At 40.1% G+C, this 26,451-nt stretch overlaps 1 protein-coding gene across 1 annotated transcript in view; it reads left to right on the top strand.

The window, feature by feature from the left end:
• Nucleotides 1-26,451, top strand: part of GNG4 (G protein subunit gamma 4) — an 89,284-nt gene that overhangs the window by 40,711 nt on the left and 22,122 nt on the right. Inside the window, exons 2-3 of the mRNA XM_021000475.2 lie at nt 4,300-4,453; nt 9,539-9,653. Coding sequence (XP_020856134.1) covers nt 9,555-9,653 — 99 coding nt within the window. The 5' untranslated portion in view covers nt 4,300-4,453; nt 9,539-9,554. The remainder of the gene's footprint in view (nt 1-4,299; nt 4,454-9,538; nt 9,654-26,451) is intronic.

Raw genomic sequence — 26,451 nt, 5'->3', positions numbered from 1 at the left:
CCGTGCAAAAAAAAAAAATAGAAAAAGCAATGAAATCTCACAAGCTTAACAAGGAGGAACTTTTTTTAATAATATTTTATTTCCCCCAATCACATGTAAAAACAATTTTAAACATTTGTTTTTTAAATTTTTGAGTTCCAAATTCTCTCCTTCCCTCCCCTTCCTCATCCCTGAGATGATAAGCAATCTGATATTGGTTATATATGTGCAATCATGTAAAACATATTTCCATATTAGTCATTTTGTGAATGAAAACTTGAACCAAAAAAAAGTGAAAAATAGTGTGTTTCAATCTGCATTCAGACTCCATCAGTTCTTTCTATGGAGGTGAATAACATTTTTCATCATCGGTCCTTTGGGATTGTATTGGATCATTGCATTGCTGAGAATAGCTAAGTTATTCACAGTTCATCATACAATCTTTCTGTTACTGTGTACACTATACTCCGGGTTCTGCTTACTTCATTCTGCATCAGTCCATGTAAATTTTTCCAGGTTTTACCGAGAGCATCCTGCTCATCATTTCTTATGGCACAATAATATTTCATTACAATCATATACCACAAGCTCTCTGGCATCTGATCCCTCTCCATTTCCTCATGATCTCAGTTTCCTTTGAGGGTTTCTGAGGTCCTTTCAAACTTTAAATTTTATGATTCTGTAACAGTTCCTTTTGTGTCGGCAAAGAATTGGAAATTGAAGGAGGAACTTCTGACAAAAAGCAAGATAAAAGTATGCTCTAGAGGTCCCAGGTCAGCATAGGCAGGTCAGACAGGGGAAGTGAGAAGCAGTCAAACAGACACCGTGGTGTTCAAAACCAAATTCAATTTGGACCAAATACAAATAAGGCAAAATGCGTCTTTCATTGTTCCATTTAATCCCAGTCTTTGTTTTTAAATTCTGATTGAGGCAGAACACGGTAAGGCACTTACAGGCACTCCTAAAAACCCTTTGATAGGGATTGGGACTGGACCTGTGAGTTCAGGTGAGGAAACTCTTTCCAGTACCAATGGACACTCTCTCTGTGTAACTTACTATCTTAAAAATCTGCCTAGAGAACTGAGAAGTGATTCATCCAGGGTCACACAGCCAGTATGTGTCAGAGGCAGGACTTCAACCCAGGTCTTCCTGGCTTCAGGCTAGGATCCTGATCACTACATCACACTGCCTCTCCACAAAAACCCTTGAGGACATATGTAATTGTTAAGTGACAGATAATTTTTAAAAAAATATTTATATATGATGTTAAAGTTATCTTCTATTCAAAATTATTATTTCTTTCTATTTGGTCAGTGGTTAGGTGGATAACGAATATAGGAACAGAAATGATGATTGGCATTTTGGGGTGGGGGGAGGCGCAGCACTCAGGGTTAAGTGACTTGCCCAGGATCACACAGCTAGTAAGTGTCAGAGGTCACATTTGAACTCAGGTCCTCCTGACTCTAGAACTGGTTGCTCTATCCACTGTGCCACATTGCTGCCCCTCACTTTTTTTTTTGATGGTTTTTAACTAAGCATTTTTACAGCAATTTGGAATTATGCAAATAAAGTGACTAAAATATAATCCATAGTCTTGAAATATATAGACTATACCCAATAAAAAGACATAATCCATACTCTTTGACACAGAGGTTCCGTAACTGGATACCCCAGGGAGACCACTGATAAGAAAATCCCCAATATACCAAAATATCAAAGTAGTACTTTTTGTGACAGCAAAGAAATAGAGAAAAAAAAAGTAGATGTCTATTGATTGACGAATTGCTCTACGAACTATGGTACATGACTGTAATGGAATATTACTTTTCTATAAAAATTACATTTCTGTAAGAAATGCTGGCTGTGATGAATACACAGAAGCATTCTGCTTCTTTCTGCAGAAAGATCTCCACGAATTGATACAGAGTGAAGTAAGCAGAACCAAGAAGAAAACCTGCATAATGGCTACAGCAATGTAAATTGAAAGAATAAGCTCCCAAAAATCAAAACTTAAGGTTGCAAAAGTATAAAGAACAAGCCTGGCTTGAAAGAAAAGAGATGAAAAGACATCCCCCCCCTCACCTTTTGGCAGAGGTAGAAAACATACAAGTGTTTTACATTGCACATAATTTTAGACTTTTTCAATATATTGCTCAATTATGATGATCTTTTTCATTTTTTTCTTTTTTTGATCTTGCAAAATTATATTATTTATATGGCTCTCTGAGAACGAGAGACAGAAGATACTGGTAGAAATTATGATGATATAAAAAAAGATATCAATAAAAACATTATTTGGATAGAGGGGAGATCTATGGTAGGTCTAAGGCCATGAATGCCTCCACCTGGCATGCTGGGTTTTAGATGGTTTTTAGATAGATATTTACATAGCACTTTTCAATTGACAAAGCACTTTCTGTCAGCAGTTTTCAGTCGAGGGGTGCAAGTGTGATTCTCTCCATTTGGTAGGCAAGAAACTGAGGCTTGGCAAGGTTAAATGACTTGCTTCAGACTACATAGTGACCAAGCTGGGGTAGGGGTGGTTGGATTCCTTGGTCAGGGCTCTCTTCACTACGCCATGCTGCCTCTAGGAGAAAGGATATCTTTAAAAGTATTACAAAAAGAAATATTCTTTGTTAGATCTGATTTTGGGTTTGGTCATTAGTTATGGCGAAGATTCTAATAGACTCCAGAGTCAGCCAGTCAATAAGCATTTTTTAAGCACCTATTGCGTGTCAGGCATTATGCTAAGCACTGGGGACACACAAAAAAGGCAAAAGACAGCCTCTGCTCTTAAGGAGATCAGACTCTAATGGGGGAGACAACACAATAACAACTATGTACAAACAAGAAATATACATGACAAATTGGAGATAATCAACAGAGGGAAGACACTAGCAGTAAGGGGGGGAGGGGGGCTTAGGAAAGGCTTCCTGTAGAAGGTGGGATTTTAGCTGGGATTTGAAGAAAGCCAAGAAATCCTGGAGATGGAGATGAGGAGGGAGAGAATTCCAGGCATGGGCAACTGGCCATGAAAATGCGTGGAGGTAGGAGATGAAGCATCTTGTGCAAGGAACAGTAAGGAGGGAAGTGTCACTGGATTCTGGAATATGTGGAGGTGCATAAGGTTGAAGAAGACTAGAAAGGTAGGAGGGGACCAGGTTATGAAAGGTTTTGAACAGAGAATTTTATATATTTCCTGGAGATGATGGGGAGGCAATGGAGTTTATGGAATAAGGTGGGGGTAGGGAGTAGGAATGACATGCTCAGATCTGTACTTTATGAAGATGAATTTGACAGCTGAGTAGAGAATGGACTGAAGTGGGGAGAGATTTGAATCAAGAAGACCAACCATCAGGCGAGTCATTTAGCCCTGTTTGCCTCAGTCTCCTCATCTGTAGATCGAGCTAGAGAGGGAAATGGCAAACCACTGCAGTATCTTTGCCAAGAAAACCCCAAATGGGGTCACAAAAAGTCAGACATGACTGAAACGACTGAACAACAACAAAAATGGATGTAGAAATGACAGGACTTGACCAGTGATTAGATATGGGGGTTGGCAAAACATGAGGAGTTGAAGATGATGCCTAGTTTGAGAACCAGGGGGATTGGGAGGATGGCAGTGCCCTGGAAAGGAATAGGGAAGTTTGGAAGTTGGGAGCTTTTGAAAACAAAGAGAATTATTTCTGCTGTGGACATTATGAGTTTAAGATGTCTATAAGACATCCAGTTAGAGATGTCCAACAGGCAGTAAGTCCAGAAGTTAGGAGAGAGGGTGAGGCTGAATCAATAGATCTGAGAATCAGCTTGGCAATTATAATTGAATCCACAGGAGCTGATGATATCACCAAGTGACATTGTGTAGAGGGAGAAGAGAAGGGGGCTCAGGCAGAGCCCTGAAGAACACACAAGGTTAGCAAGCATGGCATGGATGAAGATGCAGCAAAGGAGACTGAGAAGGACTGGTCAGAGACACAGGAGAAGAATCCACATAGATCAGTGTCACAAAAACCTGGAGAGAAGAGGGTGATCAGCAGTGTCAAAGGCCAGGAAGAATGAGGATTGAGGAAAAAGCCATTAAATTGGTTTGATGATCAAGGTCCTGGTCTATGGTTCTAGGAGCTATGATCTCTCCAGGCTCCACCTACTTCCATAACCCTTCACATGCCATCTTGAGCAGTAGTGTGCAGTCAGGCCTGGTCTTTCTGTGGGAAAGAGGAAAAGTGGAGTAGTTTGTGGTTTGTTTGGGTTTGTTTTTCACTTTCAGAGAGGAAAGTTTTCTCTTCCCATTCCTAGCCCTTCCTTTGGTTTTTGTTTCAGATGGACGCCTGTTAGGAGCCCTGATTCAGCATTGATCATAGACAGGTTCAAGCACTGCTCCTGCTTCCACCTGTGGATCTGCGTCGATAACTTCTGTGCCTCCAGCTCCCTGTGAGACACCTGCGCCAGGTCATTGGACCTGCCCTGACAACAGGTAAGAAAGCTGACTCATTTGTGACTCTGACCACAAATGGTCCCTCAGGTCTATGTGTTTCTTGCCAATGTGTATGGAATGTGAGGAAGGAGCCAATTGCATTTCATTCACTTCATTCTTCTTTTGTCCATGCTCTTGGTCTCAAGCCTAGTGAGTGTCGGTCTTGCTACCCCAACTCCAGGTCCCTGTGGCAGAAGCTGGGCTGCCAGAACCATCTTTTTATAACATTTCAGTCCCCCACCTCATGGGAGCAGAGCCTTCCTATGGGACACTTGTTCTACTTAACATTTTCACAGTTCACAGTGTGGATGTTAGGGGAAGATGATAGGGGAGGTCACAAGAAGAAGAGCTGTGGGTGAAGCCAACCTTACGAATTTGGAGTTTACTTCAGGCAAATCCCACTCTGTACTCCCTCCAACCCTGTTAAATAGTGACTTCTGGTTCAAATGGAGACCAAAAGAAACCTTGAATAGGAAAAGCAAATTGGAGATGCCAGAAAAGGGCAAAATGCAAACTGAAGGATGATATGGAAGGGAGAAGATGGGAAGAATCTCAGATCTTTTTTAGAACCAGCTAGCAAGACTCACCTAGTTTTCTTTTTTCACCACTCCCCATCATTCTATTTGGCTAGTCCACATAAGAAAGTGAGAGGGACCCAAAGAGTAGTGCTAGAAATTATCCCAATATTAAACACCCTAGGTATAGCTGCAGAGGGAGAGGTGGAATGAAGATGCGAATCCCTCCAATAATTCAGTGGGGTAGGCTTTCTTGCATTCTCCCAGAGGAACCATATGTATGTGCAAGCTGCATGGCATCCCTTGAGCACAGTAGTAAGAAATCACTGGACTTGCATCCTACTCTTAGCTCTGTCACTACATATCTATGTGGTCTGGGACAAATCAGTTCATTTCTGTGGGCCTAAATATCATCTCTAAAAACCAGTTGTTTGTACTAGTTTCTTTTTGTAGCCCCTTCTAGATCTTACATTCTGTGCTTCTAGGCAAAAAACATTCAACTGAATGCCTCCTGTGTACAAAGAAATGGGAAATTGGAAGAAATAAAATCTGAGGTCCTGGGAGTTTGGGTTTTTTGCAGTCCGGTTATAGGGACAGAACTTGTATAACAAATACATAAAAACAGCTAAAGAAAAAGTTGGATAAGAACACAATAAAAGTAAATAAATTAGCGTCCTACAAATTGAGTGAGTTTTAATGAGTTGGCAGTGGTGGGAAGTGATGAAGTTTTTGTATACTGTGCATATGCAGAGCTGGGCTTTTCAGCTTCATCTCTGGAATCTTCTTCCATCTTTAAGATAAATTATAGCATCACAGAATTAAAAGGGATTTCATTAGAAGGGAAGTCATCCATTAGCATCTCCATACTCAAGTCTCCACAACAAGTACCAGAGCCTTTGTTTAAAGAACTGCGAAGAAAGATAACCCACTGACCCCCATTAAAGCCCATTATACTGTGGGCAGCTCAAAGTATTAAGAAGTTCTGTCTTTTTGGGCCGAACAAAACAAAAATCTATTCCTTCTTCCACATGACAGCTCTCCAGATACTTGAAGAGACCTGTGATGTCCACCTTCCATGAAATTCCTAGGCAGTTAAGTGGTGCAATGGATAGAATGCTAGACCTGGAGTCAGGAAGACTCAGGTTCAAAGTCAGTCTCAGTTACTAGCTGTATGACCCTGGGAAATTCTTAACTTCTACTTCATAGCCTCAGTTTCCCCCGTATATAAAATGGGAGATAATAACAGCTCCTACTTCCCAGAATTGTTGTGAGGTTAAAATGAGATGTTTATAAAATACTTAGCAAACCTCAAAGTATTATGTAGATGTTAGCCATTATTATTATTATTATCATTATTATTATTATTATTATTATATCTTCTCATCTCTAGATTAAAGATGCCCACTTCCTTTGATAGAATCTCACATAATGTGAGCCTGAGGTCTTTCATGACCCAGGTTGTCATTCTCTGGACACCATGCAGTTTATCAATGACTGCCCTAAACTGTGATGCTCAGGGTAAATACAGTACTCCAGATGCTACCTAAAACACACCTAAGTCTCTTTTATTCTTTTTTTGTGAGGCAATTGGTGTTAAGTGACTTACCCTGGGCCACACAGCTAGTGAGTATCATGTGTCTGAGGCTGGATTGAACTCAGGTCCTCCTGACTCCAGGGCCAGTGCTCTATTCATTGTAGAATCTAGTTGCCCCAGTCGCTTTTATTCTTTAAAAAAAAAAACAAACAACCTTACTAGATTCTGCCTTCCCTCAGTCTATCATCCTATAGTTCTCCTCCCCTTTTCAGCTACATTCCTTTAAAAAAGGCATCTATAATCCATTTCTTCACTTCCCCCCCACCCCACCCCCTCACTTTCTTCGAAATGCTTAGCAATCTGTCATCCAACTTCATTCAAGTGAAACAGTTTTTTTCAAAGTTATCACTGATCTTTTAATAGCCAAATCTAATGACCTCAATCCTCATCCTTCTTGACTCCTCTCTAACATTTGAGACAACTGATTGCCGTTCCTGGGTTTTGTGACACTTCTCTCCTTTGGTTTGCTTTCTACCCATCTATTTCTCAGTTTCCTTTGCTGGACCTTCATCCATGCCATAACACTAACTGTTGATACCCCTAAAGGCTCTGTCCTATGTCTTCTTCCCTTTTCTCTCTATACTTTCTCATTTGATCATCTCATCAGCACCTATGGGTTCAAGTATCATCCGCAGGCAAATGATTCCCAGATCAATATATCCAGCCAGCCCTGGTCTCTCTCCTAAACTCTTGGCCCACATCACCAGCTGCCTATTGGACATTTCAAATGGAAGGTGTGGCAGGCGTCTCAAACTCAACACATCTAAAACAGAACTCGTCTTTTTTTCTGAATCTACCGTCATTTAAACTTCCCTGTTGTTGTCAAAGGCACTGCCATCTTTCCAGACACCCAGACTCTCAATTTTGGTGTCATTCTGGACTCCTCACCCTCACTCACCCCACAAAGCCTATCAGTTGCCAAATCTTACTGTTTCTCCACAATCTATTTCAGATACAACCTCATCTCTCCACTCACACAACGACCGCCCTAGTTTAAGCCTTAATCACTTCTCACATCAGCTATTTCAATAGCCTCATAAATCGGGCTCCTTGCCTCAGATCTCTCCCCGCTGCACTCCATCCTCCACAAGGTGGTTTGTCTAAAGTACAGATCTGACTCTGTCACTCTATCCCACTTCCCTCAATAAACCTGTCATTTTAAGCTCTTCACAACATGCCTCTATCCTGTCTTTGCAGTCCTCCCTACATGTACTCTGTGCTCCAGCCACATTGGCCTCCTTTCAGTTCTTCACACAAGATGCTCCATCTCCCATCTTTGTGACTTTTTACTTGAGTTACCCTCCATTCCTGGAATGCTCTCTCCTTCCTTAGTCTGCCTCTTAGAGTACCTGGCTTTTTTTCCCCAAGACTCAGCCCCTTATGACTGGGAAAGCAAGACAGGTAGCCATCAGTTTTTGCTGCTAGGACAAGAGAAAAAAATATGCCTGGAGCAAGTGGCATTCAATTGTGAGGAAGGGGCAATGGGCCACTGCCCTGAAGGCTCTGGGAGTCTGAAGCAGGGTTAGGGCTGGACTAGAAAGGAGCACACTTGAGGTAAAGATGCTGAGGGGACAAGGGTGCTGAGGAGGGAAGAAGCATCAGTAACTTCCTATTGAAATTAATTATTCTTGGGTCAGGGAGGGGCAGAAGGGAGGGAGAGAATTTGGAACTTGATATTTTTTAATGACTGTTTTAAAAAAATTTACATGTAATTGGGAAATATTTAATTAAATAAATGAAATATATATTTAAAAGTAAGAAATTAATTATTCTTGCTACCTAGGTGCTAAGTTGAGTTGTTACTATGTTGCTGAGGGACTGAAAGGGCTGCATTTAGGGCAAAGTTTAACCATCCTGTGCTACATTGCACACAGCCTAAACAAGGTAGTTGTCCAGAAAATGAAAAATCCAGAGGAAAAAGACTGACCTGGATGCCAGGATAATATCTTCCTACCCCTTGCTGTGTGGTGATTGAAAATTATTTTTGTTCCTTACACAACATAGCAAGGATTTGTCTTTGGTCAGCTTCCTACTCTCTCTGAGCCTTTAATTATGATGGCTCTCTCCAAATGGTTTTCATTAGATGCAATAAGTATAAGACAGAGCATGTGCTTTATAAATATACCACCATGGAGCACTTGGCATTACATTCATTTGTTTGGGGGCCAGGAAAGTGTGGTGACTCAAAAGCCAAGAAACTTTCCATAAGAACTGGGCAGAGAGATCAAGAAGGATGAGAACTGGGGGGAGAAAAAGGGGGTATTGAACTTAGTCACTGATGACTGTTGATCCAACAGTTTCAGTAGAGTGGTGCAGCGGACAGATGGATAGATAGCTAGACAGACAGACAAACAGACAGACAGATAGATAGACAGATGAACTGACAGCCAGACAGACATAGACTGATAGATAATTTTTAATAAGATTCCCCCATGTATCCACCAGCCAGTAATTGTCTTGTAACCTCAATACCCAGCCAGGTCACTGAGAATATCTTTTCTGTTTTTAGAAAGGAAAGGCAATTGGCGTTTCTAATGATGTGCATGTTTGTACATGCATGCATATATGACATTATTTAAAGACAACTCTCCGAAATTGTTGCCTCAGTAACACAGTGAAGTACATGATTGATTTTAAAAATGCTATTGAAATAACAGGACATTTAGGTTTATAACTTATGAGGTCAATTATAATAATAGTACTAGAGGATAGCAATTAGGGATTTGAACTTTCTGTTCCATTTATTGACAGTGCCCAGTGTTGACAGACAACCAGGTACTGAGAGACTGTTTCAAGGAATTTCATGACATTTGGTCATACTGTTTGTTAATACTATATGTATCGGTCATATTATTCCTATTCTTTCGGAAGGATGAAACATCACTTTTATTGTGTGAATGTTTACAATCTGGAGATAATAGGCACATTGTTACACTCAACATAATTTACAGCTTTCTAATTCTCTAACTTTGACAGTTTCTGGGGAAAGAGAATGAAAGAAGGCATGTCTAATAACAGCACAACCAGTATCTCTCAAGCCCGAAAAGCTGTGGAGCAACTCAAAATGGAAGCCTGTATGGACAGGATAAAGGTAAGTGAGAGCCTGCCTTTCTACCAAACTGAACTAACACTTTTATTTCCAGCTTTAAAAAAGTGAAATCTTTCCCTGATCTGGCTGGTGCCAAAAGTAATCATGTGAGATGAAAAACGTCACCCTGCAAAACACCCACCCAAGCTTGGCAGGCTGTAACATTTACAAACGAGTGTTTGCCTCAGACTCCTTAGTATGCCCAAGTATTAAAATGATGCAAAATACACAGTGTGCGTGAAATCCTAGAGGAGGCACCAAAAATAGCCTCGCATTCATCTCAGCTCTATTTAGCTCAGTTGTCATGCCAATAAGCAAGAAAGAGTTTTTAACAATGAGACCAATCACAATTTCTCAGCCTGCAGTGTGTATTCTAAGTTAGACAACATCTGATATCTTGACAAGGGCATCTTGGAGGGGTAAAGCATCAAAGCTTACAACATGTTTATCAAATGTTCCTTTGGGAAAAGAAGGGAAGGGGGCAAGAGAACCCTCTGTGTGCTCATTTAGCTGAATGTGGAATTCTTCATGCTGGGAGAACTGAAGCAGGAAGAAGCCAGCTATTAACCAGATGCTATCTAGGGGTGCATGGGAGGCCAGGCAAAGCCCATGGCATTAAAAATGCATTGTTGTTTTGATGACTGGGATGGTGTCAGTAATCTATAATAAATATGGCCAGAAAAAAATAAAAATTCATAGTGTCCTAGGTGGGGGCCAAACTCAGCTCTTGCTTATCCAAGCATCTAGAGCTCAGAAAGGTTAAGTGCCCATCTTTCTCCTCACCTTCACTGTCAAACTTGTTAGAAAAAAAAATTGTTTGCACCTGATGCTTCCAATTCTTCACCACTCACTTTCTCAATTCATTGCTGTCTGACCCTTCCCTCTTCCTCTTCCTCTTTCCCTCTCCCTCTCACTCTTTTTCTCTCCTTTTCCTCTCTGCCTTTCTCCCTCTTTACTTCTCTTTCTCTGTCTCCCCCCCCTCAACATTCTACAGAAATGGATCAGAAGTCTCCCTTGACCAAGTTCAGTGGTCTTTTTTTTCAGTCTTCATCCTCCTTGATCTCTTTGCCCAGTTCTTAATGACAATTTGTCCAACCTTGGCTTCAGAGACAGCACACTCTCCTGGCTTTTTTCCTGTCTCTCTAGCCATTCCTTCCTTGTTTCCTTCACTGGCTTTATCATCCTCTTCCTGACCGCTTTAGATTCACACCCTCCAAGGCTCTGTCCTTTACCCTCTTTCTTTCTCCTGCCAATCTCTACTATTTTATATTCTCATTTCTGCCCATAGTCCTAATTATCACCTCTATACAAGTGACTCATAATTATACATCTCCAGCCCTGTCCTCTCTTCCAAGCTCCACATCTGACTTTCAGCTACCTAGAAGAAATAACCAACCTGAAAAATCTCTTAAATACTTCAAACCCAGCATGTCTAAAACTGAGCTTACTCTCTTATTCCAAAAGTTTCTTCCTTCTTCTGACTTGACTGTTTTTTGTCAATGGTACCACCATCCATCATTTCTCCCATGGTAAAAATATAATGTTTTCTTAGGTTATTCCTTCTCCCTTACTTGTCATATCCCATCAGTTGTGAAACACTGTCAATTTAGCCTCTTCAGAATCTCTCATATCCATCCCTTTTTCTCTTTCCTCACAATGAACTTGAACTATTGCAATTCCTCCCTAATCGGTCTTCTGCCTTCCTTCTCTTCCATGTCCAATCCATCCTCCAGAGCACTACCTGAGTCATATTCCCAACACCTAGGTCTAATCATATCAGTCCTTATTCAAAAATCTCTAGTATATCTATATTACCTACTGAATAAATATAAACTCCTCTGAAATACAGTTCCAACCTCTAAGTGTTTCCCTTCACTTCTTGTATGTCTCAGCCAAAGTGAACTACTCTCTACCTCCTCATCCCATCTTCCCCTTGTTCATCTCCATGCCTTTGCTTCTGCTGTCTCCAGTGCTTAAAATGAACTTTGCCTCCCCACGCCTACTGCTCCTGACCACCCTGACACAATCTCTATTGAAGTACTTCCATTCCTTCAAGGCCCAATTAAGGTGTAATATCCTCTGTGGAGCCTTTCCTGACTTTACCCCCTCCTCCTACTCTCTTCCTGTTGAAAATAATCTCTTCCTCCTCAAATGGTTTTTAACACTTTGTCTGGGCCTCTCCTTTGCACTTATCCTACTCTTAATTGTATCATAGTTGTTTGTGTTCTTGTGCTTCCTCCATTATTTGCAAGTTCCTCAAGAACTGGGATTGTTTCATGAGCTATCCTAAGTCCCTGAAGGGTGGGCTGAAAACGGTATTTGAGATAAATTAATCCTGCATCACTGTGCAGAATGGGCCGAAATGGGTGAGATTGAAATCTGAAAAGCAATTAGGATGCTATTGAGGTCATTCAGATGAGGTGATGTAGCATAAAGGAAGATGGTGGAAGGGAGGAAGAGTAGAGTCTTAGGATACTTATTTATCTAACCTTTAGGAACCACTGGTGGGCCCACAGGGGGCTGGAATACTATTCTCTGTTCTATACTCTTCTATACCTAAGCATGTGGAAAGTCCAAGGTGAGCCTATCCCTCAGGGCAGGGGAGAAACACCCTTTTCTTTTACCCTTTGGCTTAGATTCCCCACTCTGGTGCACTGGAGAAAAATTGATACGTCACATCTATGACCTCCCTAAAAAGGAAGAGTAAATAAAGCACTCAGTGTATAATATGAATGAAATATGGGACAAATAATTTATTCACACACACAAAAGAAAAGATAAAATTTTAAAAATATTCTTGGAAAAAGGATTCAATAACAATGTATAACTACTGTTACAATCTACTGGGAGACATACTTCATAAGAACATAGTTCATACTTCATAAAGCAATTTGCAAGTCTGCTAATTGCTCATTTTACATTTCACTTTGGCTTGGCACTATTCAAATAACTCCTGGTACATCTACTGGTAAAATGGCACTCTTCTTGTTGGAAGACATCCTCTCCAAGAGAATTTGAGTATTTGGCTGGAACCTCTCTCTTTTTCTACTAGTTAGCTTCAGCCCGATGATGGGACTAGGACTCCAGACCTCTCAAACTCACAAGTTCGCCTCCATTCCTAGACGTGTTATTCTTGGGGTAGGCACTATCTTTCATAAGATCAGAAAAGGACAAATACAAAAAAATAGCTAAACACAAAAGAAACAGCTCAGATTAAGGCTCAGTTTTATCTATGCAGGACATATGCTTTAGATTCTCTGTGCACACAGTCTCATGGAGTCAGAGGATGGGGTTGAGGTAAGCCACTTGTCCACCCACCTGTCTCCTGGGAAGCAGTTTGAAACAGCCTTAGCTCACTTTGAACTGTTATACATCTACAGACATGTCAGTTCTTCTGGCTTGTCAACTAATAAGGTAACTCCTCATCATGTCATAAAGCAAGCCCCTCAATGATAAGTTAATATGGCTAAAAGCAAGGCCCTCAAAGCTTCCATATATCTACCCAGAAGCAGGAATGGTGATTCTGAGAATATAATATTATATGTATGAAATGTGTAGGCACTTTTATATTTTGCATTTTAATTCATAATTGGCATGGTGACTGACTGAATGTGAGAGGTCAGGAAGAAGGGAAAGTTGAAAACAATTACAAAATTTCAAGACCAGGAACCTGGAAAGATAGCAGTTCTGTTAATGATGACAGAAATGTGAAGGAGCTCTATTCAGTTTGAAGCATAAAGGCTTAGAATTGATGTTGAATTCACCAATCGTGAACCTTCCATATTCTGACATAACAATAACGCTAAAGAGATTACTTCATGGGATTTATTTCTCTAGGGCACAGACTTTTAAGCATGGTCTGTGAAGAGAAGAAGAAAAATAACAACAGCTCACATCTGCGTAGTGATTTAAAGTTACAAACATTTTCCTTATAATTCTTTCCCTTTCTCTACTGGGGAAAGGAAGCTTTAGAGAGACATGCCAGCTGTCAATGTATTTTAAACATCATTATGTAGAAGAGAGTTTAGATGTATTCTGCTTGGATACCACTACTAGGTCTGTATCCCAAAGAGATAAAAAACAAAAAGGAAAAGGACCTACATGTACAAAAATATTTATAGCAGCCCTTTTAGTGGTGACGAAGAATTGGGGATGTCCATCAATTGGGGAATAGCTGAACAAGTTGTGGTATATGATTGTGATGGAATACTATTGTACTATGAGAAATGATGAGCAGGACGCTCTCAGAAAAACCTAGAAAGGCTACATGAACTGTAGGAAAGTGAAATGAACAGAACCAGAAGAACATTGTGCACAGTAACAGCAGTATTGTGTGATGATCAACTGGGAATGACTTAGCTATTTTTAGCAATACAATAATCCAAGACAATTTCGAAGGACTTGTGATGAAAAACATGCTATCCATATCCAGAGAAAGAACTGATGGAGTCCAAATGCAGATCAAAGCATTTTTTTTTACTTTCTTTGTTTTTCTTGGAGTTTTTTTGGTCTGTGTTTTCTTTCAAACTATGACTAATATGGAAATATATTTTGCATGACTGCACATGTATAACCTATATCATATTGCTTGTTTTCTCAATGAAAGAGGAGGGGAGGCAGAGAGGGAGAGAATTTGGGAATCAAAATCTTTAAAAACAAATGTTAAAAATTGTTTTTACATGTAATTGGGGGAAAATAAAATATTAAATAAAAATAGATTTGTTCTGCCTGGCCCCAGAGAACAGAACTGAAAGTAATAAGTGGAAGTTGCAGGTGGACAGATTTAGGTTTGATGTAAAGAAAATTTATCAGCAATTAGAGCTATCCAAAAGGGGAATGGGCTCCTTGAAATAGAGGTAGTAGTTTATTCCCCACTGGAGATCATTAGGCAGAGGCAAGCTAGCCTTTTGGTGATGTTTCCCAGTGTACTAGGAGCCTTCCTCTAACACTCTTGACTCTGAATGAACAGTGATGGAGCACACAGGCTGTCCTTTCAGTAATCCCTCACTCTTAATATATGACTAGCTCACCTCTTTAACTTTAACCTCTCTAACTTCCTGCATCAGTTCGATGACATCCTTCACACTAATTTTTCTGTGGAATTCTTCTTGATATACAACTACTCATGTCCACCATGTCCTTTTTCCGATGCCCTTTGGCTACTTTGACTCTTAGAGACTCAGGCATTGCATAACTTGCAGCCATACGGCATCAACAAAATAATGTTGATGTTAGAAAGATGGCCCTTTGTTTCTGGGAGACGTTTAGGATCATTAAAAAGATGGCACAATTTCCCAAATACAAAATCCATCCTGGGCCAAGAGGGTGGAATAAAAGCAGTGACTTGCCTGACCTCTTCCCCAAACTCCTCCAAATACCTGTAAAAAATGTATCTATAACAAAATCCATCCTGCCCTTCTCCTGTGAAATTATATGTCTAATTCATTGTTCCTTCATAGCAATATATGCATTGTCCATCCAAATACATATCATATTCTAGACAATAGACATTCTTCAAACACTAGATTTTTCCTTTGTAGATAGGTAAGCTCTTTTGAGTGATCATAGGTTCTAGTGATTATAGGCTCTTCAGTATTCTAAGGTTTGGTGTCATCAGCACAATGTAATCCATAAACAGAAGCATCTGGAGGACCTCACCATCTCTAGGGAATCCTTCCATTTTAGACTCTTTCCTGAACATCTTCTCTAACAGTGGCAGATACCTGTGGCAAACATAGAATCATGTTTTATGCCTCATTAGATCATCTTAAACAAAGTTACCTCTTATTACATCTTTCAAAGAATCATCTATAATTCTAACGTAATTATGGAGACATTTTGCTAGGGAAGAGTCTTACTGACAGTATTTTGCTCTACCAAATCAAAGATTTTTATAGTCAAAAATAATAAGCACAGTGAGAACTTGCATTCTATAGACTTTTCCATCAGTTGTATGGCTATAAATATGTAGTGTGCTATCAAATAACATCTGCAAAGCTTTACCGGTTCCATTCTCATACTTTCATCAAAGATGTCATCAATGTGTCTATATATTCTTATAAAGAGTTGGTAGAGAAAGGGTATATGAGTTGATAACTATTGATATTTCTTGGTCACACTTTGAATGACCTTCAAAATTGTGTCACTCCTAGCACAGACTTCCTATGTGTATGCTTGGTCTAGTTCAGTTCTTCTCATATTTCTTTCTCTTTTTTTAGTGCCTTTTCTGCTTCCTCATAAACCACGTCAGAAACTCTGATCTTAGAGTCAAACTGTAGTGGCTCTGCCCTCAGATAAGAAGAAAAAAGTTTATTATAGAAATCTTGAGGAATGTTTGCCTGAACATTGTCCTTCTTCCAGTTTCATCCTTAAATTCTTCAGGATAATCTGACTTTGCTGATCGTTTGTCTTTTCCTCTATTCTGCTTCTTGGTGTTTTATGAAACATCACCTCTCATAATGGCAGCTAGGTGCTTCTCAGCTCTCTCCTTTTGTGTGGAGGCAGAAGTAGAGGCGAGGAGGGAGAGCATGGCAGGCATGGGGGACGGCCAGTGGAGAGTGGTTTGGAGTAGGGAGAGACTTGGGACAAAGAGGCCAAATAGGAGGATATTTTAGCAATTCCAATGAGAGCTGATTGAGGGTTTGAATTAGGGATTGGCTGTGTGATTAGAGAGACAGGGATGTCTAATTAACTATAATTAATTATAAAACTAATTATTAAGGACATACGAAGAAAGACACTATCTGCAGCCAGAGAAAGAAGTGACAAATAGAAGTATGTGTTGAATTTTACATATATATGCATACATACACATCTATTTGTGTCTAATGGTAACCATCTCTAGGGCAGGAAGAGGGGAGGGAAGAAAAAAAAGAATTTTACATGATAATTTTGCTATATATTTGAAAGGAATAGCAAGTTATGCATAGTAGACATGCAGTTTCATTTGCAATCCTCTTTTTTATTGTACTATGTTATGGAAATGCTTTTATTCCCTAAATTAAAAATGAAATTAAAAAGAGAAAGTGACAGGGATGTGTCTGAGATAAGCTGTGGAACAGAATGAATTGGTAATTGATGAGATATGTGGGGTGACTATGAGCAAGGAGTCAAAGCTGACACTGGGGTTGAGAACATGGATGACTAGGTTAGTAATACCCTTGACTGTGATAGGACAATTCAGAAGTTGAATGGGTATGGGGCAGGGGGAGATAATGAGGTCTGTTTTGAATGTGTTGAGTGTGAGCTGCCCATGGGACCTCCAGTTTGAAATGTCCAGTTAGCCTTAAACAATATGGCACTGGAGTGCAGGAGAGAAACTAGGACTTAATGTGATCTAAGAGTCATTTGCATAGAGATAATACTTGAACCCCATGGGAGCAGATGAAATCCCTAAGTGACAGAGAAAAGAAAAGAGGGACTAAAACTGAGTCTTGAGGAATACCTACATAAGTATGAAATGGCTGAAGATCCAGCAGAAAAAAAAATGAGAAGAAGCAGTCATTCAAGTAGGAGGAAAACTAAGTGACAAGAGAAGTGTCACAAAACTTAGAGATAAGGGAAAGGTAATCAGTAGCATCAAATACTGAAGAGAGGTCAAGAAAAATGAGGATTGAGAAAAGGCCATTCAATTTAGCAATTAAGAGACCCCTGAACTGGTTAACTCTGAAAAGAGTAAGTTCAGTTGAATGAGATTGAAAGCCAGATTTCAGAGGGTTTAAAAGAAGTTGAGAGCAGAGGAAGTAAAGACATTGATCCTAAATGGCTTTTTAAAGGAGTGTAGCTGAGAGGGGTGGGACAGATATTGGATAATAGTTTGCAGAGATGGTAAGATCAAGTGAGAGTTTTTAAGTTTGGGGAAAACAGGGACATGTTTCTAGGCATCTAAGAAGGAATCAGTACATAGGGAGAAATTGTTGCTGCTGTTTGTTCTTCATTCTTGAAGAAGACCAAAGGAGAAACTGAAGATTAGAGGAAGATGGAGTAGGGGTGATAATAGAGGCAATCTTCCAGAGAAAACTGATGGGATAGGATCACGGGTGCTTGTCAAGGAGTTGGCCTTGGCAAGAAGAAGCATCTCCTCTTTATCAGAGCCTGGAGTTAGTAAAGGAGGAAACGATCTCAGAAGAATGTGACCTAAGAAGGGAAGGATGAGACAATGTTCTCAACCAAGTGGAGGGAGGGGTTGCCATGGGAGAAAAAAAGAAGGCTTGGAACAGCCACTGTGGTAAGCAAGATAAACAGCTGATTAGGGAGGAATTTAAGGATTTCCTTCCTACAATGAAGGCCCAGTTGAGATTAGAAAACACTGATTTGTAGTGAATCCAGGCAACATGACTTTTTAACTCTCTCTAGCTTCATTCAGCAGCATAAGAGTAAGAGCTAAGGGTTAGACGGTGGGAGTAACCTAGGGCTAGGGTTTGGCAAGGCCTGATAAGTGAATAGGACCAAGGGACAAGGGATCTGAGCATAGATGATAGTGTAAAATTGAACTAGTTCACCAGAAAGTTGAGTTTGGGAAAGTAAAAGGCAATAGCCAGCAGTGCTCTGGGATAGTAATGAAGGATCAAGGAATGGAAGGTCATGATGAGGATGAATAGGCATAGGAGAAGTAAGGATGAAAGAGAAGGAAGAAACAAGTATTTATTAAGCACCTGCTATGTGCCAGACACTGTACTAAGCACTTTACAAGTGAGGCATCAGGAAAGATAGTATGTATGGTAATGTGTTCAGAAAAAAAAGAATTCTAGAGTTCTGGAGACACTTGTAGGTGACAAGGTCCAAGATCTCACAATCACTGTGTGCACCTGAGGTAGAATGGAGGTAAATTGAGGAACTAGGAAGTTAAGGTATTTTGAAATCTCCTACAATGAGAGCAGGCATTGGGAGGGAGAGGGAAACTGTGAGTCAAGCACTAAACTTATTGAGATAGGAGAAAAAAATGTCCTGGGGGGAGAGGGGGTTAGTAAATAATGTCCGCTTGTCTGAGTTTTGTTTTGATTTGTTTTTTTTAATGAATTTGGCTGGCATGAACTCAAAAGAGGAACAGTTACTGATTGATGGTGGGGAAATCAAGCACCTGGAAATCTTAATGTGGAGCAAGGAGTATCCCAACTCCCCTCCCAGGTCCAGTGAGTCCAGAGGCATGATAGAAAGTATAGCCAAAAAGAATTGGAAATTGAGAGGACGCCCATCAATTAGGGAATGGCTGAGCAAGTTGTGGTATATGAATGTGATGGAATACTATTGTGCTATAAGAAATGATGAACAGGCTGACTTCAGAAAAACCTGGAAAGACTTGTATGGTCTGATGCTGAGTGAAGTGAGCAGAACCAAGAGGACTTTGTACACAATAGCAGCCACGTTATGCAATGACTAAGAAAGTTAAACTGAACCCTTCTCAGGATTACAAGGATCTAAGACATCTCCAGAGGCCTCATGATAGAAAATGCTATCCACATCCAAAGAAAAAACTATGGAAGTTGAATTGCTATCATTTTTTTCCCTTCTGTTGAGTTTTGTTTCCTCTTTCTGATGGTTCCTCCTATTGGTCTTAATTTTTACTTAAAACTTCACCAATGTGAAAATATGTTTAATAGGAATGTAAATGTATAGCCTATATCAGATTGTGCGTCATCTTGGGGAGGGTAGAGGGGAGGAAGGGGGAGAAAAATTTTAAACTCAAAAGCATATGGTAGTGATTGTTGATAAATCAAAATAAATTAATAAAAGAAAAAAAGAAAAAAGAAATAAAAAGAAAGTATAGCCAATACTGAAAAGGGTGGTGAGGGAAGTTACCTCATCCATAGAGAGCCACATCTCTGTAGCACCACAAGGCAGAAGGAACAAGAGAGGAAAAGGTTTAAAATGGGAAAAAAAAATGTTATTTGTGGAGCAGGTCATTCAGAAAGCACAGAGGAAAAGTTGGGCAGATCTGGAATGGGACATGGAGGGGGGGTGGGTGAATGTTTTGAGAGAGTCCCCTCCTGGAAAGACATCAGGTTCCCCTATTGATCCTTGCTTTCTACAGCTAAGGACTCACAGTCCTCTAGTCCTCTGTCAATAAGTTGAATTCTTGTCCAGGTACCCAGTTTATGTACAAGGAAGGGCCTGTGGACCAGGCAAAGACGTTGGGGAAAATAACCCCTTAATGAGTTCAGGTACTGAGAAAAACATGTAAAACAATGAGAGTCTATTCAATGCAAAGCTTTATTGCAAGCAATAGGGAAGGGGTGGGGAAGGAAGAGAGGAAAAGGGGGCCCAACATACAATTCAGACATATATACCAATATAGAGTATAACTAAGATAAAGGTAGCACTGTTTTGGGGATCACAGAGGCACAGATCCATTCAGCAGGAAGGGGGGATGCTCCTGATGGGGAGGAAGGTGTGCTCCAAAGTGCTCTTTTGAGAGTGAGGTTTTTCTACTGTGACTTTGGATGGCCTCCCTGGAGTGGCTGAATTGCGTATCAGGGGTTAGGACAAAATGATATTTTGGGGTGTTGTTATCAGGGAGAAAAACCAAGCTGGTAGCAGACAAAATATGCTTTGGGGGACACAGCTGTACCAATCTTTGGGGAAAAAAATCTTGTCAGTATTTTTCCTTGAGTATGTTCTATAAACTTACAGCCTCCCTTAAGGGGAGACTGTCATGATGGCCTCAAGACCACCAGGCCCAATCTTCTAACAGTGGGTTAGGGGTTTGGGAATGAGAGAACAGATAGCAAGGATCAGGGGTTCAGTCACTGGGATGGAGAAAATAAGAGATATGGAGAATATATGAACCAATTAGGGAATGAATCTAGGCAGAAGATCAGTAGGTGGGGAAAGTTCATTGAGGAGGGTAGGTAATTAAAACGTTCAAGTATATACCTAGAGGTCCCAATTTCACAGCAGGTGGTGTGGCTTGGAAACTGAGGCCCAAAGGGGCTCTGTTACTGGTACAAAGTAACTCAGCAACACAGTAAGTTTTAGAGTCAGGATTTGAACTCAGTTCCTATCACACCAAATCTTTTGTACTATTACCACATCATCTTTATAACTGTAAAACTTTGTTGGTAAGGCCTACAAGTGTGATCCCTGCCAATGTGGTTTACACAAATATAATCAACTGTATGACTAACTGTAGATTTTAAGTTTTCTATTGATGTCATGAATGAGTAAAAATTTTTTTTTAGTGGAAAAAAATTTTTAAGTAAGGAATGAAAAAAGGGGAGAGAAAAAAAGAATAATTTGAAATATGTTCTGTAATGGAGCCTTGATCAAATAGTAAAAGCAAACAATGTGAAAACCTAGGGACAATTAAAAATAAAAGCCTCAAAGACCAAGAATACTTGAAGCAAAATTTATGTGACTTTCAAAAAAGGGGAGTCTAGACATGATATTCTATTTCCAATAATAAATAGATAGTGCCATAAAGGAATGAATTTAGAAATTTTATTCTTTTTGGTCCTTGGTAAAAGAAAGCCATGTGAACACAGACTCATTCTTTAACTCAGTGAACAGAGAATCAAACTATTCATAATTCTCTCAGGAAGATCCATGGTACTATGGTGGTGAAATGTTAACTGTCATAGATAGTACAACTCAAGTCCCATCATTCCAGTAGTCCTACCATTTATTTCCCTTCAGATAATGTCCAGGTACTGTAGTTGATTCTTACACCTGTCTCCAATATGAGAACACTTGTGGTCTGTTACTCACCCATTAAGGTGTCCAGGAGATAGCTTGGAATCCAATTTAGTGTTCAGGGTGACCAGCAAACCACACCCAGTACTCAGCTATTTTAAATGGCAGCATGGTACAAGCCCTGACTCTGAAGTCAGAAGACCTAGGTTCAAAATCTGCCTCTGACACTCATATGTGTAACACTGGGCACGTCACCTATCCACCCTGGACCTCAGTTTCTTCATCTGTCAAATAATAATGTTGGATTAGATGGTCTCTGTTGTCCCTTCTAGCTCCAAATCTGTGGCTCTACAATCCAGATCTCAGGTAGGAGAGGTGAGGAGCTATTTTAGTACATGATATCATTTTATGGCATAGAGGCAAACTCCAATACGTGGATTGTAGGTGATTTGACAATGCCAGCGCCATTCTGTGCTTTGCCAGATGCTTAACCTCATCTGTCGGGTCATTATAAGAGCTGTCCATCCCTTTGTTTTCTTCTCCCAGGCTTTGATTTCTGCTGGCTTCTGAGGGCTTTGGAGGGGAGAGGTAGGAAGAGTTGCTGATTCTGTAGATATACAAGGCAGTTCAAGCCTCTTCTTACTGTGCTAGGGAGAATACCCCCCAAACCTGTCCCAGCAGCCCCTCAAGCTGAAGTTCCATCATCCACGAAGGTCTAGTTTCCTCCTGCATGGTCCACTCTGCCACCTGTGAACCTTTTGGCCCTGATGAAGGGGCCAAGAGGATGTCAGCCATTTAGGCAGCCTGAATCTTTCACCACCTGGTTGCATGCCACACTGCAGCTTGAACTTCCCAACTGAGTTCCCACAAATCATCTTTCTTAATCCTTGGTGTTACCCTTCTCCTAGTCATAGATCAAAGTCAGACTCTTATTCAATGGCTTTCTTCACATCTCCAAATACAGAACCTCTGATGGATAGTCAGGACAAATAATGTATCCTGTATGGCATGAGATTTCTGGAATACTTGGGAAATCTGGAACTTAAGAGGCTGATCTAGAAGAGAAGAACTCACTAGAACAATTTCACAGCTTTCTATTCCTCTACTTTGAGCTCTGTATTTACTGTACATATTTTTACAATCACATTGGTATTATTGGTATTGGCATTTTTACTGTTATTGTTCCAGCAAAGTCTGAATTATCCACTATGTAGATTATTCATGACATTTTAAAATCTTAAACGAAAGTGCTTCTGTCACCCAGCTTACCCCCAGCCTTTCTCTCCTTGCTGCCGAACCTGTGTGTACAAGAAATGCTAATAGCAAATTTAATATCCGCCTAAAGGAAAACATAGCTAGGAAAGCAGATTTGCTGCATAAAAATCATGTAATGCATCCAAATTTAAATATAAATTGATTTTGGATTATCTGGACCACTAGTTCTCTCCGAGCTGATGAGCTTGGATCGTTGAGAGTTGATTATAAGGAAAATGAGAGAAATCATTGGCATGGGTTTTTGGTGGAAAAAAGCAAGGGAAGAATTGTGGTATAGTAGAAAATCTCAGCAGGTTTGAAGTCAAGAGACCTCACTTCAAGTTCTGCTCGGTCATGTGATCTTGGGCCTCTGTTTGCCCACCAGATGAGATAATATATGTCAGGTGCTATATGTTGGTCAGTCATTTTAGTCATGTCTGACCCTGTGACCCTATTGGGGGTTTTCTTGGCAAAGATACCAAAATGATTTGCCATTTCCTTCTCCAGCTCATTTTACAGATGAGAAAACTGAGGCAAACAGGGTTAAGTGACTTTTCCAGGGTCACACAGCTAGTAAGTAACTGAGGCTGGATTTAGAACTCAGGTTTTCCTGTGTACAGGCCTAATGTTCTATCCCCTGTGCCACCTAGCTGCTCTAAAGGTGCTATTTTAATGTTATCTTTCTCACCACCATCATCATCTTAAATTAAGGAGGCTGTACTCAGTGATTTCTAAAGTCCCTTCCAACTCACATTTTGTGAAGATCCTAAAGAACCAGATAGTTTTCTTAAGCAGTGATTCAGTCCTCTTAGCTGTTATTTCAGACTTCTATTTGAATCAGTGTTTTCTCTCTTTGATAATCTAACTTCTGAACAGCTCTTATAGCAGCTGTGTCTTTAACACATATTTTACCTTTAACTTTGGCAGTCTGAATCTAGGAATTTTTCTTGCACTTCCCAGAAGTGACAAAAAGCATTGCCAATTGGTGACTTTTTTGAGAGAACAAAATGTTTGTGTTAGTTTTTCAGGTTTTTCTTTAAAAGAAAAAAAAAGAAAAATCACCAAACATTTTATTTTGGAAACTAAACCAGAGAGTTCTTAAGACAGAGGCAGCTGCTGAAGCCACTAGAATACGAGTGAGGCTCAAATGTTACGCCTGCCTTTGTAGAGAAGTGAGAAATAGCAGAACTCATGATATGATCACATTCAAAAATAGCTAAGTTGAAAGGGCTAACAAGTTAAGGTCCAGAAGTCTAAGATGGTGGGTGTGGGTGTAGTTGAAGTTAAAGGACCCACTTTTTTCCCCCAGAAAAAACGAATAAAGACAATCTACTAACCAGCCAGAAGAAGAGGAAGGGTACTTATAGATTTTGCCTTTCAAATCTTTCCATTTAAATCCTTATGGCCTTTGTCATAAGGCAGTGTGTTGTAATAGCTAGAATGGTGAACTTAGACTCAGGAAGAAAAAGTAATAATATCCCATCCCTAACACTTTCTTGCTCTGTGATCTCGAGTAAGCCACTAACCTCTCCAAGGGTCAGCTTTCTCATATGCATGTAATACCCAGTTAGGATAATGAGCTCATTTTAAGCCTAGGAGCAACATAATGTCCCTCGGGTCCATGTGGTTCCTTCCACTATTGCTTTAGAAAGTTTGTATTAAACAAAAAGTTAGAAATATCATTGCAATCACTCCTGTCTCCCAGTTAGGAAAATTCATAACATTTAGGAAGAGGTCTTCACCTTAATTTAAATTTATCTTTAGCTCTTGTTAATCCCTGGCTTCTTTGTGTTTGTGGCAAAATTCAAGTTAGCATAAACATTTGGGTAAAGAAACAGCAGAGCATGTTACAATGTCCGTTAATAAACAGGTACCGGCATTTGGGGAAAGAGAACTTTTCTTGAAACTCCCATCTTTGAGGAGTGGATGTGATTGTGGAGGATTGAGCCTGAGTCTTCTGCCCCAAGAGGCCTGTTGGGCTGATGGTGCCCCTCCCTCCTCAGAAATCAGCAAATGCTGCAAACCAGGGCTTTATTTATTATCTTCTTGATTGTCTAGACTCAAGAAAGTGATGGAGAAAATGTTAGTAATGTAAATTAAACTTAACAGAGTACCATGAATACATTTTTTTGAAAGCCCATTGTTAAACATTTCCCAGCACTCTCCTGAAACCACCCAACCACTGCCTATCTCATAGAATTGTTGTAAGGATCAAATGAGATAATATATGTAAAGCACTTGTAAATTGCAAGGCTCCATATAAGTGATATTCATTATTTGTATGTGGCACTTCCTCACTTCCGCCCCGCCCCAACATGAATAGTTGGCCCCTTAGTTCAATTAGCTAAAAGTTAAAGCTTTTTCTTCAGGATTAGGCTATTCAAGAGCAAATGTACCTGAGCCAGCAACGTCAGACAAACTGAAAATAAATGGGAAGTCCACCCCAGAAAAGTCCATTACTAAAAAAGCCAAAATAGTATTATATATGAAAACTACATACTCCTGAGTGGAAATCTGTGAAATAATGAGAAGGGAACACATGGGGGAGAACATTTGAATGAAGATAATATTACAGATCATTGGGCAGAAAATGGAAATGAATGATGAGTTCTAGAGGCGGACCACAGAGCTGGCATAGAGTCAAGATGCAGAGGCGATGGCAACTTCAATTATCCAAATGTCTGTCCATGGTATCCCTTTGCTAAAAACAGAGGAACTGAAGAATTTTTATGTGCTTTCTTGATCATTTCATCCTTTGGAAGCAATGTGGATAACCACTATTCTAGATCTATTTCTGATTTCTTGCCAGTGAGAAGGAATTGGTCACCAAAGCAGAAATGAAAGAGACCTTGGGAGAAAAAGACTGTGCCATCTTGAAATCTGTGATAGATAAGGCAAGAAAACCCAGGCATAATATGATGCCTACTCTAGATTTTGGAAGAGCAGATTTCAAAGAAATGAGAGAAAAGGGTAGACCTAAAACTCCACAGGAGAAATTGGCTCAAGAGGGACAGGAAACATTCAATGAAATTTTGATGACACACAAAATACTTCGATGAAAATGAAAGTGAGGAACTTCCAGAAGAGACCAGTGTGGCTTTACAGAGAACTCATTGACTGACCGAGTTAGATTTTTAAAAGCACACACTGTGGAAAGAAAGAAGGGAATAATCATTCATTAAGTGTCTACTGTATGCCAGGTACCATGCTAAGCTCTTTACAAATATCATCTCCTTTGATCTTCACAGCAACCCTGTGACCACATATTACCCCCATTTTACAGGTGAGGAAACTGAGGCAGACAGAGGGTAAGTGACTCGTGCAGGGTCACCGAGGTCTGGACTCTAGGTCCAGCGCTCATCTACCTCTCCACCTACCTGCCTCTGCTATTGGAGATAACTGCAGAATAAGGAAGCAATGACAATGAGGATTAATGCAAAAGAATGACATGGTCCTGCAAAAATAATTTCAGAAATGCTAAAACCCAGAATGAGTTAACGCTTTTAGTAGGTGCTAAGGACAACCACAACCTGTTTTGTTTTGTTTTTTTAACTACGTTGGAGGAAATAGGAAGTTCGAAGAAACAAGGTTGCCACTTGCTACAAGGATTGTACGTATAATAAGACGAAGAGAAGGCAACACTGACCAACTCCTGGTTTGTGTCTGTGTTCTCTGCCCAGGAGAATAATCTTCACTTCAGGAAGACTAAATTGTTAGTGGATCATTGAGTTGAGACCTAGCCAAAGTAAGGAGATGATAAAAGAGTGTCTAACCTCCTTCAATGAGTTCTGATCAGGCCCAGGCCAAACATATCTCAGGGTATTAACAGGACTCAGGGACATGATTGCTGAGGAAAGGCACCAAGGAAGTGAGAGGACGGAAGCCCATATCACATGAGGATCAATTGAAGACACTGGTG

Source organism: Phascolarctos cinereus, unplaced genomic scaffold (genome assembly GCF_003287225.1).
Source record: "Phascolarctos cinereus isolate Bilbo 61053 unplaced genomic scaffold, phaCin_HiC Scaffold_5;HRSCAF=322, whole genome shotgun sequence".
Taxonomy (NCBI): domain Eukaryota; kingdom Metazoa; phylum Chordata; class Mammalia; order Diprotodontia; family Phascolarctidae; genus Phascolarctos; species Phascolarctos cinereus.
This window is presented reverse-complemented; position numbering and strand designations above follow the sequence as displayed.